Source organism: Heterocephalus glaber, unplaced genomic scaffold (genome assembly GCF_053883595.1).
Source record: "Heterocephalus glaber isolate CG9 unplaced genomic scaffold, H.glaber_assembly_v1.0 deba00001429, whole genome shotgun sequence".
Taxonomy (NCBI): domain Eukaryota; kingdom Metazoa; phylum Chordata; class Mammalia; order Rodentia; family Bathyergidae; genus Heterocephalus; species Heterocephalus glaber.
Window position 1 is genome coordinate 27078679 of NW_028258294.1, and position 15084 is coordinate 27093762.

Here is a 15084-nt window from a genome sequence, read left to right on the forward strand (position 1 = left end):
AACTATGAAGTTATAATTGCAAATCCAGAAATACTACCTTTCAAGTACAAGGTCAAAAGAAATTATACTAGGTATGACCAAAACAATAAAATGAATGTTTAGAGTTTTTTTTAATTTATTACACTAAAAGACACATTGCCATTAATCTCCCTCAAAATACTCCCTCCCCCTTCAAATACACTTATTCCATCATTCTTGCCACTTTCTGAACCAATACTGAAGTCCTCTTTGGTGAATGTCTTTAGTTGTACCACTGTGGCTGCCTCAGTGTCATAAATTGATTCATAACATTTTGACTTTGGGGAAAAGCCAAAAGTCACATGGTGACAGATCCAGTGAACAAGGTGATGAGGCCATACCATAATATTTTTACAAGTCTGCCTTTCCATTTGCCACTTAATAGAAGCATTCCCCATAGTTTTGATCATGCTTCATAAAGACATGCACAGAAGAGGACTTGCAGAACTCCTTCAGAAAGTGGCAAAAACAATAGATAAATGTGTTCAAAGCAAGGGGGAATATTTTGAGGGGGATGAATGGCAATGTATCTTTTAGTATAATAATTTCTTTATTTATGTTTTGATTAGCCTTTGTATTTTCATATAAATAAAACCTGTAACAGTTACTATCGATACCAGTGACACTTAAGACATTTTCTAAAGAATCACTTTATTTTTTTTAATTTTATTTTTTAAAATATATATATTTATTGGTACATTTTAGGTATAAAATACATTTACATTTATCATTGGGTGTTTGTACTTGAACATGATGCATCTTAGTTTTTATTTTTTCTCCCATTACCTGTGCACCCTTCACCCTCTCCACCCTTCCCTATCTACACAGAGTTTGATTCCATTTTTTTTTCTCATAATTTTTTTCTTTCCCTTCTTCCCTTTCTCCTTTCCCTTCCACCATCCCCAAACCCTTGGACCTTTTCTTATTTCAAATTATCAATTATTCATTTTAATCATTTTCATCCTTATTTACACTTTCTCACACTAGAGAAACTATTTGGTATTTACACATGTGTGTCCTATTTATTTCACTTAAGAGTATGGCTTCAATATGCATCCATTTAGCTATAAATGTCTCTAGTTTTTCATTCTTTATGGCTGAGTAGTACTCCATTTTATAAAAAAACACATCTTCTTTATCCAGTTTCCAGTCAATGGGCACTTGGGCTATTTCCAAACTTTAGCTATTACAAATTGTGCCGCTATAAACATAGGTGCACATATATCACTGTGGTATAATTATTTTAATTCTTTGGGGAAGATTCCCAGTAGGGGAATGGCTGGGTCAAATGGGACCTGTAGTCCTAGTTCTTTGAGGTATCGCCATATTGATTTCCACAGAGGTTGCACCAGTCTGCACTCCCACCAACAATGGAGAAGGGTTCCTTTCTCTCCACACCCCCACCAGCATTTGTTATTGGTTGATTTCTTGATAGCAGCCATTCTTTGTGGGGTGAGGTGGAATCTCAGTGTTGTTTTCATCTGCACCTCTCAAATGACCAGTGATGTTGAACATTTTCTCATATATTTACTTTTTGTTTTTACTTCTTTGTCTGAGAAATATCTGTTCATTTTGGATGACCATTTTTGAATTGGGTTTTTGAATTTGGGAGGTCTTATTTTTTTCAGTTCTTTATATATTCTCGATAGTAGACCTTTGTCTGAGGTACAGCAGCTAAATATTTCTTCCCACATTGTAGGTTGTCTCTTAGCTCTGTTGGTAGTTTCTCTTGCAGTGCAGAAGCTTTTTAATATGATGAGATCCCAGTTGTTGATTCTTTGTGCTAGCTCCCGTACTACTGAAGATTTGTTCATAAAGTCTTTTCCTATGCCTATGTCATCAAGAGTTCTACCTAACTTATCTTCCAGCAAGTTTAGTGTTTCTGACTTAATATTTAGATCTTTAATCCACTTCAATCTTAGTTTAGTGCGTGGTGATAGGTATGAGTCTAGTTTTAATTTGTGACAAGTTGAAATCCAGTTTTTCCAACACCATTTATTAAATAGGCTATCTTTCCTCCAATGAGGGTAGTTGGCTCCTTTGTCAAAGAAGAGGTGGCTGAGTATGTCTGGAGTTGTTTATGCATCTTCTAATCTATTCCACTGATCTTCTAGTCTGTTTCTTTGCCAGTACCATGCTGTTTTTATCACAGTAGCTTTGTAGTATAGTTTCAAGTTGGGGATTGTGATGCCCCCAGCCATGTTTCTGTTGCCTAGAATTGCTTTTGGTATTCTAGGTTTCTTCTGTTTCCAAATGAATTTTTGGATTGTTTTCTCTAGTTCTGTGAAGTATATTGTTGAAATTTCAATCAGCATTGCATTAAATCTATATAGTAGCTTTGGAAGTATGGCCATTTTCACTATATTGGTTCTTCCTACCCAGGAACGAGGGATATCTTTCCATTTTCTTATATCCTCTTCGATCTCCTTTTTTAGAGAGCTGTAGTTTTCAGTGCAGATGTCTTTTGCTTCCTTTGTTAGATTGATTCCTAGATATTTCATTTTTTTAGATACTATTGTAAAAGGAATTATTTCTCTCTCAATGGGTCTGCTATTTGCATATAAAAAGGCTATTGTTTTTTGAGTGTTAACCTTATATCCAGCTACTCTACTGAATCTGTCAATTAGGTCTAGAAGACTTTTGACTGAGTTTTTTGGGTCTTCTATGTAAAGTATCATATCATCAGCAAATAATGACAGTTTCACTTCTTCCTTTCCTATCTTTATTCCTTTTATTTCTTTCTCTTGTCTAATTGCTATGGCTAATGTTTCCAGAACAATATTGAACAGGAGTGGTGATAGTGGGCATCCTTGTCTTGTTCCTGATTTTAGTGTGAAAGTTTTCAGTTTTTGACCATTTAGTATGATGTTGGCTGTTGGTTTTTCATAGATAGCCTTAATCAGGTTGAGATAAAGACCTTCTATTCCAATTTTCTGTAGCGCTTTTAACATGAATGGGTGTTGGATTTTGTCAAATGCTTTTTCTGCATCTATTGAGATGATCATGTGGTTTTTGTCCTTGACTCTGTTAATATAGTGTATTACATTTATTGATTTACGGATGTTGAGCCATCCTTGCATCCCTGGGATAAATTCAGCTTGGTCAGGTGTATGATCTTCTTGATGACCCTCTGTATTCTGTTTGCCAGTATCTTGTTGAGGATTTTTGCATCTATGTTCATTAGGGAGATTGGCCTGTAGTTCTCTTTTTGGGTTGGGTCTTTCCCTGGTTTTGGAATCAAAGTAACACTTGCTTCCTGGAATGAATTTGGAAGCCTTGCTTCCCTTTCAATTTCCTTGATGAGTTTAAATAGTAATGGTGATAGTTCTTCTTTAAATGACTTGTAGAATTCAGCAGTGAAGCCATCAAGACCTGGGCTTTTTTTTGTTGGTAAGTTTTTTATTACATTTTCAATTTCACTCATTGTAATTGGGGTGTTTAGAATTTCTATATCTTCTTCATTTAATTTTGGCAATTCATATGTATCTAGGAATCTGTCCATTTCTTCTGTGTTTTCCATTTTATTAGAGTACAGGTTCTCAAAGTAGGTTTTGATGATTATCTGGATTTCTGCTGGATTTGTTATGGCTTCGCCTTTTTCATTCTTAATTGCATGTATTTGAGCCTTTTCTTTCCTTTTTTTGATAAGGTTGGCTAAAGATTTACCAATTTTATTTATTCTTTCCAAAAACCAACTCTCTGATTCATTGATTTTTTTTGTATCATTCTCTTAGTCTCATTGCATTGATTTCTGCTTGGAACCTTATCATTTCCTTTCTTGTACGAGCTTTGGGTTTGTTAGGCTCTTCTTTTTCTGGGAGCTTGAGGTTCTGCATTAAGTTATTTAACTGAGTTCTCTCTGTTGTCCTAATATGGGCATTCACTGCTATGAATTTCCTGCATAGAACTGCTTTCATTGTGTCCCACAGATTCCTGTATGTTGTACTGGCATTTTCATTTACTTGTAGAAACTGTCTAATTTCTTCTTTAATTTCCTCTGTAACCCATTGTTTGTTCAGGAGGGTGTTGTTCAATTTCCATGTGTTTGTGGGTGTTTTGCGGTTTCTTATGTTATTGATCCCCAATTGTATTGCACTATGATTTGATAATATACAGGGGATAACTTCAATTTAAAGAATCACTTTAGAAGATGAATCTAGAAAGAAAATCTGGAAGATGAGCAATTAAAAAAATAGTAAACACAATACATAAGTCTAATGCATACTCAAAATGATGATGATGATGTCTAATTTGTGGAGGTTTAATGAAAAGAAACAGGCTGAAGTATAAGAAAACAGCATATGCATCTAAATCAGGAGAGGGAGGGGCACTAAGTTAATGTGCTCAGGTTCTTGTCTTTCAGTGGGAGGGTTAAGATGTTATTTGTGGGCTTTGTTAAATCCATATGTAGAATTTTATAGGTAACAATAAAGAATGGAAATAGAATGTATAATTTCCACAGCAAATAGAAGGGAAAATTATGTAGGACAAGAGAACGGGAAGCTTCTTTTTGTCAAATAACAAATAAAATCAATTAGACTGGTAATTGTGAAGTGTTTGTAGAGCTTTCAGGTATTAAAATGGGGTTGGGGAAGGGACAGAGCTGGTAGTTCCATGGTAATAATTAAACCTGAGCAGAAGGAGGAAGGGGCACAGAAGATGCTGGAAACTGTTGGTGGTGGGAGAGAAAAACAGAAAAGTATTTACAGGAGAGCTGGCAAAGACGAAGCTTCTGTGTCAGCCACAGTGGCATAAGCTGGACTTCATCTAAGTCTGGGCCAGAGGCAGAAGGTAAAGCAAGGCCAGATGATGACCAGTGCTGGGAAAGAAGGGGGCTGTGGTAATAGTTATGAACAGGCTCTGAAGTCAGAAAGGCCCATTTAGTATGTATACTAAATGTAAGGCACTATGTAAGGCATACATAATGTATACTATGTAAGGCACCAAATTACTATGTATACTGAGACTCAGAAAAGGCTTTATCCTGGCCCGGCATACCCAGAGCAATCTAAGAGGCACAGGCAGGCAGAAGCAGAATGGAAGAATGACAAGACATCTCCCCAGAAAGCACCCAGGACAGCCACCACCACACCCTACTCACACTGGCTAGGGGTCTAGGGCAGAAGCCATAGGGTATAGGAGCTAGCACAGCTCTTCTGGACCCAGGTGTACAGAGCTGGAGCTGGAGGATGACACTGGACAGCAGGGGCCCTGGCAGCGTGGGAAAATGTGCCTAGATCCTGATCCATACCCACCTCTGGCCACTGCATGGTCAAGAGCTCCCTTCTGCCACCTAAAAGTGTTAATTTATTAAATAGGAAAACACATAAATCAAAACATATTTAGATAGATTTGAAGGTGCCTAAATATATATCAGAGTATAGTAATATCCCACTGCAGGTTTGAAGGGGCCTAAAAATAGATCAGATTCCAGTAATCTCTCACCCCATCTTCACAGTTTCAGTTTCTCTTGCCAATAAAAGTGTGAAAATATTAAATAGAAAACTCCAAACATAAACAATTCCTAAATTTTAAATTGTGCATCATTCCTAGTAGTGAGATGAAATCTTGTGCTGACTCACTCTGTCCTGCTCAGGACATGAGCAAACTTTGTCCAGCATATCTGTACTATATACACTACCCACACAGTCATTTAGTAGCTTTCTCAGTTATCAGACTAACTGTCACAGTTTCACAGCACTGATGTTCAGGTAACCTATATTTACTTAAAAATGGCCTCAAAGTGTGAATGCAGTGATGCTGGTAATTTTATTATGGTAGATTGTTGTAGTTGGTTTATGATTTATTATTGGGCTTCTTTGTATCTCTGAGCCTTTGCACTGAGATATATCCACAGCCCTTTTTTTATTTTTTATTTTGAGACAGAGTCTAGCTAAATTGTTAAGTTTCTCAAGCTGGGCTCAAATTTGTGATCCTCCTGCCCCAGCCTCCCAGATGCCAGGATGGTAGGTGTGCACCACCACACCCAGATTTACTGTTCCTAATTTATAAATTAAACCTTACCATAGTATGTGTAGGAAAAGACATTTTACATAGAGTTCACTCCTATCCATGGTTTCAAGTACCCACTGGGGGTCTCAGAACACGTACCCCACAGCTAAGTGGGTATTACTATAATAATAGCTAATACGTATATCCTACCTACTTTTGTCAGGCACTATTCTAAGTGCTCTGTGTCATTTAATCTTTATGTACCCAAGATCCTTCAGCTAATTAGAGGCAGATCTGGAATCCAAGCACAGACACTGACTGGTTCCAGAGTCTTTGCTCTTGAATACTATGCTGCTTATGAGTGGTTAGAGAAAATCTTCAGTGTTGGAGCTATGGATTGAATGGTTGTGCACCCCCCTAAAAAAAAATTCACGTCGAAGCCCTAATCCCCAATGTGATAGTATTTGGAGGTGGAGCCCTGGAAGGTACTTCAGTTATGAGAGTGGAGCCCTTGTAAGAAGAGACACAGACAGACGAACTCTTTCTTTGCTACATGAAGACAGAGAGAAGCCAGCTTGGTGCAAGCCCGGAAGTGGGTCCACACCAAGAACCAAACAATGATCTCAGACTCTCAGTGCCATAAACTGTGAGGAATAAATTATTATTATTAAACCACCAAGTCTATGGTATTTATTATGGCAGCTGAAGCTGAGACAGCTGGGAAATGATTTGTCTTCAAATACTTGAAAAGCTGGACACAGAATAAGGGTTAAACTTGTTTTATATGAACCAAAGAGAATATAACTAGGAAAATGACTCTTTTCAGTCTACTTGGAAGATTCAGAGGTCCCCAAACAAGAAGTATGGTTCTCCAGGGGGTGCTGAACTCTCCAGCACTGGATATTAAGTGCACTTGGTTTTAGTAATATAAAGAGACTTAAGCATTGGGCAGGTAGTTGAAAGACACTATATAAAATTTCTTCCAGCTCTTCAGTCTATAGGACTATGAAGGTCAGGGCTAAGAGCTTGGGTCTGAAGCACTGAAAGTTGAGGATTCTCAACGTTCACAGCAGCTAGATTCACTTACTTTGCCCAAGGGCATCTTGAAGCCAGAATTTGCATTCGCACCTAAATATCCTTCCTTCAGATATCACTGTAAGCATCACTTCCTCCAGGATGTTTCCCACTGCAGCCCTAACACCACGTCACCCATCTTTCCTCAACCATGCCACTTCTCACACTACCGTGATTTGCCTGTTTCATCATCACCCTACCCCTGTATTAGTTTCCTAGGGCTACAGTAATAAATTATAACAAATGGAATGGATTAAAGCAATATCAAAATACTGTCTCACCAATATGAAGGTTAGATGTCTGAAATCAAGATGTGGGCAGGGGCACGCTGTCTCTGAAGCTTCCTAGGGAAGAATCTCTCCTCACCTCTTCCTAATGTCAATGATCACTGGCTGCTGGCCATCCTCAGCATTCCATGGCTTGAGTTGGTGTCGTTCCCACTTCTGTCTCTGTCGTCACATGACCTTCTGCCCCTCTGTATTCTGTGCCCTTCTCTTCTTCTTATAGGGAAGCAGTCATACAGATTTAGGAACCATCTCAATTCAGTGTGACCTCATCTTAATTTAACTAATTATGTCATCAAAGGTCTTATTTCCAAATAAGGTTACATTCAGAGGTACCAAAGATTAAGACTTCAATCTATCTTTTAGTTGGACATAACCTAACCTGCAACATCCCCCAACCTCCCACATTCACTAGGCTCTGAGTTCTTTCAGGACAGCATCTCCATTCCTCATATTTTTATTACATATATTACAAATCACATTCTGTTCTGAGAAATAAGGAAAAGTCACAGTCAAGGTTCCTACACCTCATGGAGCTTTTATACTATGTGGAGCCCCACAATAAAAACTGGCCATTCGGAGTTGAAGCCAAATGCCAAGTGTATACATAACATGTCACATACACATACATGCATTTATATAATTACTTCATATATATTTGTGGAAGAAGTATTAACACAATAAGTAAAACACTTTTGGCACATATACCAGAATCTAAAAGTTTGGTTTCTCTCTGTCCCTTGTAAAACTTTTCTACACTATTTGAATTCTTACTCTCAGTTGACTCCCCCAACCTAGCTTTTCAAGTAATACCTCTGAGCAACAGAAAATAAAGCTTGTAAAATACATTCCTAGTATTTTAATTAATTTCAAACTTGCACCTAAAGTAGAAAACACTTGCACTCTGCTTCCCTTCCAGGGCAGTGTCAGTTCCTCCCAGCCTCCATTTGTCCAGATGCCAGGTGAGTGCTTTTAATTCAATAAGCAACTAATTCCTTTCTGAGTTCAAACAGTATTTGCGCTTCGTTGTTGTTGTTGTTGTTGTTGTTGTTGCTGTTTTTAACTGCCTTACATCTTTAGCAACTTTGCTTCTTTAAAATGAGTTTTTTACATACTTGTCTCGTCATCCTTGCCACTTTCTGAGGCAATCCTGGAAGTCTTCTTTCATGTCTTTAGTTGCACTGTCATGGCTGCCTCAGTGTCCTGAATTGATTCAAAATGTTTACCTTTCATGGTCACATTGACTTTGGAGAACAGTCAGAAGTCTCACAGTGCCAGATCCAATGAATAGGTGAACAAGGAGACACCACAATGTTTTCACGAGCCTCCCTTTCTGTTGGGTGGCACCCAGCAGCAGAATTCACTGCATTTTCCCCACATCTCATGAAGATATGCAGGAGGAAAGACCAGAGCTGTTTCAGAAAGTGGCAAGAAAGATAAATGTATTTAAAGTAAGGGTGAGTATTTTGAGGGAGATTAATGACAATGTGTTTTTATTGTAAAAATTTGTTTAATTTTAAAAAATAAAATAAATTGTCTTAAATTTTAAAAATCAGTAAATATAGACCTCATTCAGTCATTCCTGAACTTAGAACTCATTGTGTTTCAAAGGGAACCTTTTTATCCTCTGCCTGGAAAGGTTTGTGAGCAAAGGCAATAGCATTTACAGGTTTTTTTAGTATATATTTGCAACACGTAATAAGTATATTCATTATGGGGATTTAATGCAAATAGATATTACATCTTGATCCTTTTAATTTCCTCTTCCACTTGCCTCCCTTCCATTTCTCCCCATCCCCAGACTCCCTTCCCATATCCATAAAGTCTATCTCCTTGTTTCCTATCATCTATCTCTTATTTTGCTCTTTAGGTTGTTTATACTTCGGGTTTTTCATATAAGAGAAACCATGTAATACTCAACCTTCTGTATTTGATTAATTTTACTTAGCATTATGGACTCAAAGTACACCCATTTTTCTACAAATTACTCAAAGTTATCCTTCTTTATGGCTAAGTAGTACTCTATTCTGTATATATACACCACATTTTCTTTATCCATTCAGTTTTAAAATGTCCAAAGTTCTGACAACAACATCTGACAGAAGATGTACTTGCTCTAGACAGATGGAGAAAGAGACCTAGAGGGAAGGGGCATGTTCTACCATACGTTGGATGCTCTCTGTACATCAGGCACTTAGTTTGGAATGTTCCATTCATTTCAATACATATGATCAAAATACGATGTGTGTTTAAATAAAAAAATTATTATACTAAAAGACACATTGCCATTGATTCCCTTTAAAATACTCCCCCTCACTTTGAAGACCTTATCCCATCATTCTTGCCAGTTTCTGAAGCAGTTCTGGAAGTTCTCTCTTATGAGAGTCTTTTACAAAGTTTGATCAAAAATATGGTGAATGCTACTGTTGTGCACCACCCAACGGTAAATAAAATAATTATCATGTGTCCTCATCAACTTATTCACTGAATCTTGCACCATGCAACTTCTGACTCTTCCCCAAAGCCAAAATGACCATGAAAGGTAAATATTTTGAATAAGTTCAGGACACTGAAGCCCCAACAACAATGCAATTAAAGACTTTCACAAAAGAAGACTTCCAGAACTGGTTAAGAAAGTGGCAAGGATGATGAGATTAGAGTGTTTTAAGTGAGAAGGAGTATTTTGAGGGGGGTTAGTGGTAATGTGTCATTTATTGTAATAACATTTTTTAAATCCAAATATTCACTGTATTTTTGATCCTATCACATATGTCCCACTAAATGCTCCTATGGGGGTGGAAACGGGGGACTCTTAATAAGAGTGTTGGGTACACACACACACACACAAATCTCTACCAGATATCAAATTTAAAAGTCCCATGGCCCCTCTCAATAGTTTAGTACCTTAAGAGATGGAAAAGGGAGAGGAAGAATAACCACAGAGTATACCAAGTACAGTATATGAGTGTTTCTATATTCTGTTTCCCAGTAATATTTATTGTCATTGGAACTTGTTTGCATCTGCTCTTTTCTATGAAGGAAGTTTCTGCAGTTTTTCTTTTCATTTAGAATTATCCTTTCTCTTTTTCAGGAGAAAAAAAATATGCTTAGAGAGCAAAGAGGGGTTTTTTTTCTCCATGATTGTTTTTATTTAAAAAGTGGAAATACCAACATGACAGCCTGTAAGCCTTTTTTGCATATTCTTCATTCTGTTCTCAGCCTTAACCACGCCTGTGGATGTGAAATCATGACATGAAGCAGAACCTGATTTATTGTTATTAATTACATTTGGACATATTTTTTCCCCCAGAGAAGTTGTTTATTATTAGAATTCTAAACACAGCCTTCAAATGCATGAGCCAATTAAAAGTTTGGGGCCTAGAGTTTAAGATGAAAATGTAGTGAATTTCAAAAGGAAATCTGGTTGCTTCTTCTAAGTGAATGAATTTCCATGTAATTGTTGAACAGAATGTTGTATTACTTTGCTTACAGAAAATGTGCAAGACACAAACTCTGCCACCAGGGAGTTTGCAAGTTAGTTGGAAAGACAGCTGTAATGGGAGAAAGAATAGAGCATACTAAAGTGTCATATCACGTGGCTGAGGCCAAAGTTTTGAGTTTGTCTTCCTCCGAAGGAGTAGCAAGTGAGGGTGGCCAGGGACAAAGCTCGGAAGTCCTCCTCTCTCTATGTTAGAGGGAGGTAAAGAAGGAAAGCGCTTGTATTTTCTTCCCAGTTCAGCCCTTTGTGACCTCAGTGATCCATTGGTCTTAGCAGTCACCAGCTGGAATGCGAAGCCGTCAGTGACGCAGACCTTGCCTCTGTGCTCCCAAGCACGTTCTAAGGATCATGTGTTGCCTACTAAGCTGAGCCACGGGGTCAAAAAGTGCTCAGCAAACACATCTCTTTTCTCCTAGAATCCACCCAGGGAAATTTTCTGTACCAGGGACTCTTCCTAAAGTTGCAGTGCCCGAGTGAGCTCACGGGAGAATTCGATATGACCACATGAGGGCAGCAAATAACACCAGACTCGGCAAAGCCGAAAAACATTTTTTGCGGTCCTCTAAATCTGGCTTCTGCGCAGCCATATTATCCCAAAGCAGGGCGTTTACAGATGTGTGCGAGACACTGTGTTATAGGCCAGTGTGCAAAAAATTTAGAATACTCCGATTTGAGGTGGGGTTATGTCTATTACCTTACCCAGAGACGCGGTATCTCAGGCCAAAAGCAGCCTCTTGTACACAGCCCTGTGTCTTATGGAGACATACATAGCTCAGGAGCTGTGAAAAGACTCTTATCCGATAAAACGTCAGTGCCCAGGGATTCTCTGACTTAGCTCTGTAAGCCCAGCTCCTCCCTACCATAGTGTTCAGAGCCTGGAAGACACACGGTAGGTACGTCGCGGGGGCGAATGGTGGACAGTTACTGTATTGCCTTAGATGAACTCATCCCCGAAACAGAGTGAACTTTAAACATCTGAGGCTGGAAGAGTTCTACATGTGACACATGTATTTATTTCGCCCTTTTCAAGACATTTGTCTATTACGTGTTAACGTGGGTGTTAGGCCCGTGCTAGCAACATTTCACACTACAGAGACCGACGGCACCAGAGATGCCTTACCTTCCTGGGGAGGGTTCTGACCTTTGTTTTTCATTTGGCAACAGGATCACCGGGCCAGTCAGGTTACTATGGTGTCAGGAGATCTTTCTTGTCTGACTCAGACTTCCACAACAGTAAACCGTTTTCCAGTGACGCCTACACCCCCAGCGTGGTGAAGCCCTTCGCCTGCGAGCCGGCCGCAGCGCAGGGCCCCGCGGCGCTGCTGGAGCCCGTCCTGGCCGAGCCCTACGCGGAGTCCCGCGCGCCCGCGCTCGCCCCCGGCCCCTCAGCGCTGTTCGGCGCCGCGCCTCTGCCGCCGCTCCTGCCGCCGCCCTTCCCCGGGGACCCGGCTCACTTCGTGCTTGTGAGTATGCGCCTCCCGCGTGCGGGGAGTAACAGAAGCTCCTCTCCGGGCTCCGTGGATCTAGAACTGCAGTGCCTTCTACTACAAAGGAATGAATCTCTAACGGTGGAATGTTAGACAAAAGGGGTGTGAGCGGGCATTAACGTCCAGCACCTACTCTAGGCCAGGAACTTTTCTGTGCCTCTGTTCCTTTAGCACTTGCAATAACAGGAAATATTTAAGAAAGCCCCATTTTATACATGGAAAAAGTGAGGTGCCCGGAGTTGAGGGTAGTGGGTGACACAACCATGAATGAACCCAGCCCACCCGAGAGAGGTAGGCTTGAGAAGGCTGCTCCAGGCTTTCTTCTCCACTCACTGAAGACAGGGTGACATCCCCAGCCCAGCAAAAGCTCACCATGTAGTCAGAGGCCTACTCCTTCCCAAGGGACACGTGCCAACTCTCCCGGGCGGCGCAAAGGGTATTCTAGACCTGAGCAACATGAGGTCCAAAAAGAATGCAAGATGGGGCATTGTTAACAGTAAAGTGTCAGGTAGATGTCCATTTTATTCTTGTCACATCTCATTCTTCTAATGTTTTTGGGGAAAGAATCTGACTGTATACAGTATAGGGAATCTCGTTCTAAAGTAGAAAGGAACCAAACTTCCCGGGTGGTGTCAGGCTCCAGAGGGTAAAGCCACCTCGTATGGCACCTCAGCTTCAGAGGGAGGGCCCCGCGTCTGTATCTGTATCTGCAGAGTATTTGCTAATGAATAATCTCAGTGGCCTCTCCCTTCTTTAGAGGGATTCGTGGGAGCAGACAGTGCCTGATGGGTTCAGCCAGCCAGACTCCGTGCCCGCCGAAGCTCTGCAGACTCTGTCGCCTAGCACCAGCTGCCTCTCCCCACTTGAGTCCGCCAGCACCAGCCAGCACAGGAGCGCGGGCTGGGGGGCCTCCCTGGCTGGAACTCAGCCCTACTCCCTGCACACTCTGGAGGACCTGCACCACACACCAGGGTACCCTACCCCGCCACCATACCCCTTCGCCCCTTTCATGACCATGTCAAACGACCTCCTGCCTAAAGGCTTGCCTCTCTCCCCAGATGAGGGGACAGACACCTCTTCCCTTCACGATCCTTCACCTTGGACAAAAGAAGATGGGAGTATGGCCTGGGGGTCCTATGAATGCCGCAGAGCTTACTGAGGGGGGGACCAAAGAACTTCTGTGCTTTTCTTTAAATTGGGCTCTGTATTCCACAGATTGTTTTGGGTGTGCCTGCTCATCCCGAACTGGATTTTTAGAATAAGCCATACTGTCACCATTTGTTAATGGACAGTGGCATTTATTTGTAATTCTCCCCACTGTAACCCTACTGAAATTTAATTGTTCATTAAATGTATTATGGACCAGGTTCTAGTGAGACAGGTTACAGTGAGGTCAGTTTAAAACTGTAGTAACATTACACTCTGAATCTTCTGCTGTCCTTGAAGTATCATTTTTGGCTCCAATTTTTTTTTCTTAAATTACATTAAAAAGTTTTTGCAGATCATAAAACATAATGATTTTCCTGCCTGGTTTTTCTTAGTTACCGACTATCTGTATTCTTTAGTAAAAGAGAATGGATAGGCTGTAATATAGGTTGGAACATATAAAATAAAACTCATGCCATGTAACTCTAAAAAGTGAAGTGTTGTATACATTTGCCTCATTATTGGAACATGTAAAGGCCTAGTAAAACAAAATATAGCACCATATTTATATATATATATGCTTTATTGGCAGCAAAACAATTTGAGGTCAAGAGACTATGGTTTTGTAAGTAGTGTTAATTAGACACAGGATGTCCAAAAATTAGTCCATTCTTCCAAAAGACCAAAACTTTTTTCTTTGATCAGTGAGTCCCTTAATTAAAGTATAACTTGTCTCTCTACAGTTGTCTGAGTAGATGAGTAAAAGGGACATTCAGTGCTTAAATAAGAATCCATACATATTAAAGAAAAAATATCGAAAGTAGTACTAAGCCGTTAGCAAGAAACACTACAGAACATCAAGAAGCAAAGAGTTTTAGAGAAGTATGTATTGTCATGTGTGAGTCAGTAGCATTGCACGTAGCATGTCCTGACTATCTGAAGGAAGGCGTTCTTGGTGGCTTATTGGTCAGAGATGTACAGCTCCTACTGTGTAAAAAATGAAGAAACAGACATCTGAACATTAACCTGTCTTGTGTAAGTTTAATTGGTGTGAGTTCCTCTGCCAATTCCAAAGTAATCCCCACCAAGCAGTGCACCTGTCCACAGGCCACACCCATCATAAATGCCTTGCACACAGTTTGACTTTGCAAATACATGAGTTGAGGCCCACAGATTACACCTCCACCCTTCTTCCTATCTTCCTTTCTTTACTTCCTTCTCTTATCTTTCTGATCCCTCTGGTCCCTCCTAACCATCTTCTGGAGGCCAAGACTCATTTTCACTCAAATGCCCAAAGTTCTTAAATACAATCTCCATCATATCTTCTGACAGTGTCTCATACTCTATACCAGCTAAGTAGGAGTCCAGAAATTCAAATAAAAGGATTAATTCACACTTACAAGTGAATGGTTGACATTTCTTCTTTTCCAAGGCCTTCAAGGGTATTTTCTGGTTCAGCTGACATACTCCTAACTTAGGGAACGCCAGAAGAAATGCTTGGTTAAGGAGTCATCCTTTGTCTCATTCTTCAAAGCATCCTCCTGGGACAGTATTCCTAGAGGCCAGATCAAGAATGAGCTTTCCTGGCTTCTGGATGGCATTCTCCCACCTCCCCTCCCCAACT

The 15084-nt window shown here is 40.1% G+C and overlaps 1 protein-coding gene across 1 annotated transcript; it reads left to right on the forward strand.

Annotated features, from left to right (window-relative positions):
* The first annotated feature begins 8268 nt into the window (after positions 1-8268).
* Pou2af2 (POU class 2 homeobox associating factor 2) lies at positions 8269-14206 on the forward strand. Its single transcript, XM_087212364.1, has 3 exons — positions 8269-8290; positions 11992-12290; positions 13072-14206. The coding sequence occupies exons 1-3, from the start codon at positions 8284-8286 to the stop codon at positions 13471-13473; spliced, it is 708 nt and encodes a 235-aa protein (XP_087068490.1). The 5' UTR covers positions 8269-8283; the 3' UTR covers positions 13474-14206.
* Positions 14207-15084: the final 878 nt, after the last annotated feature.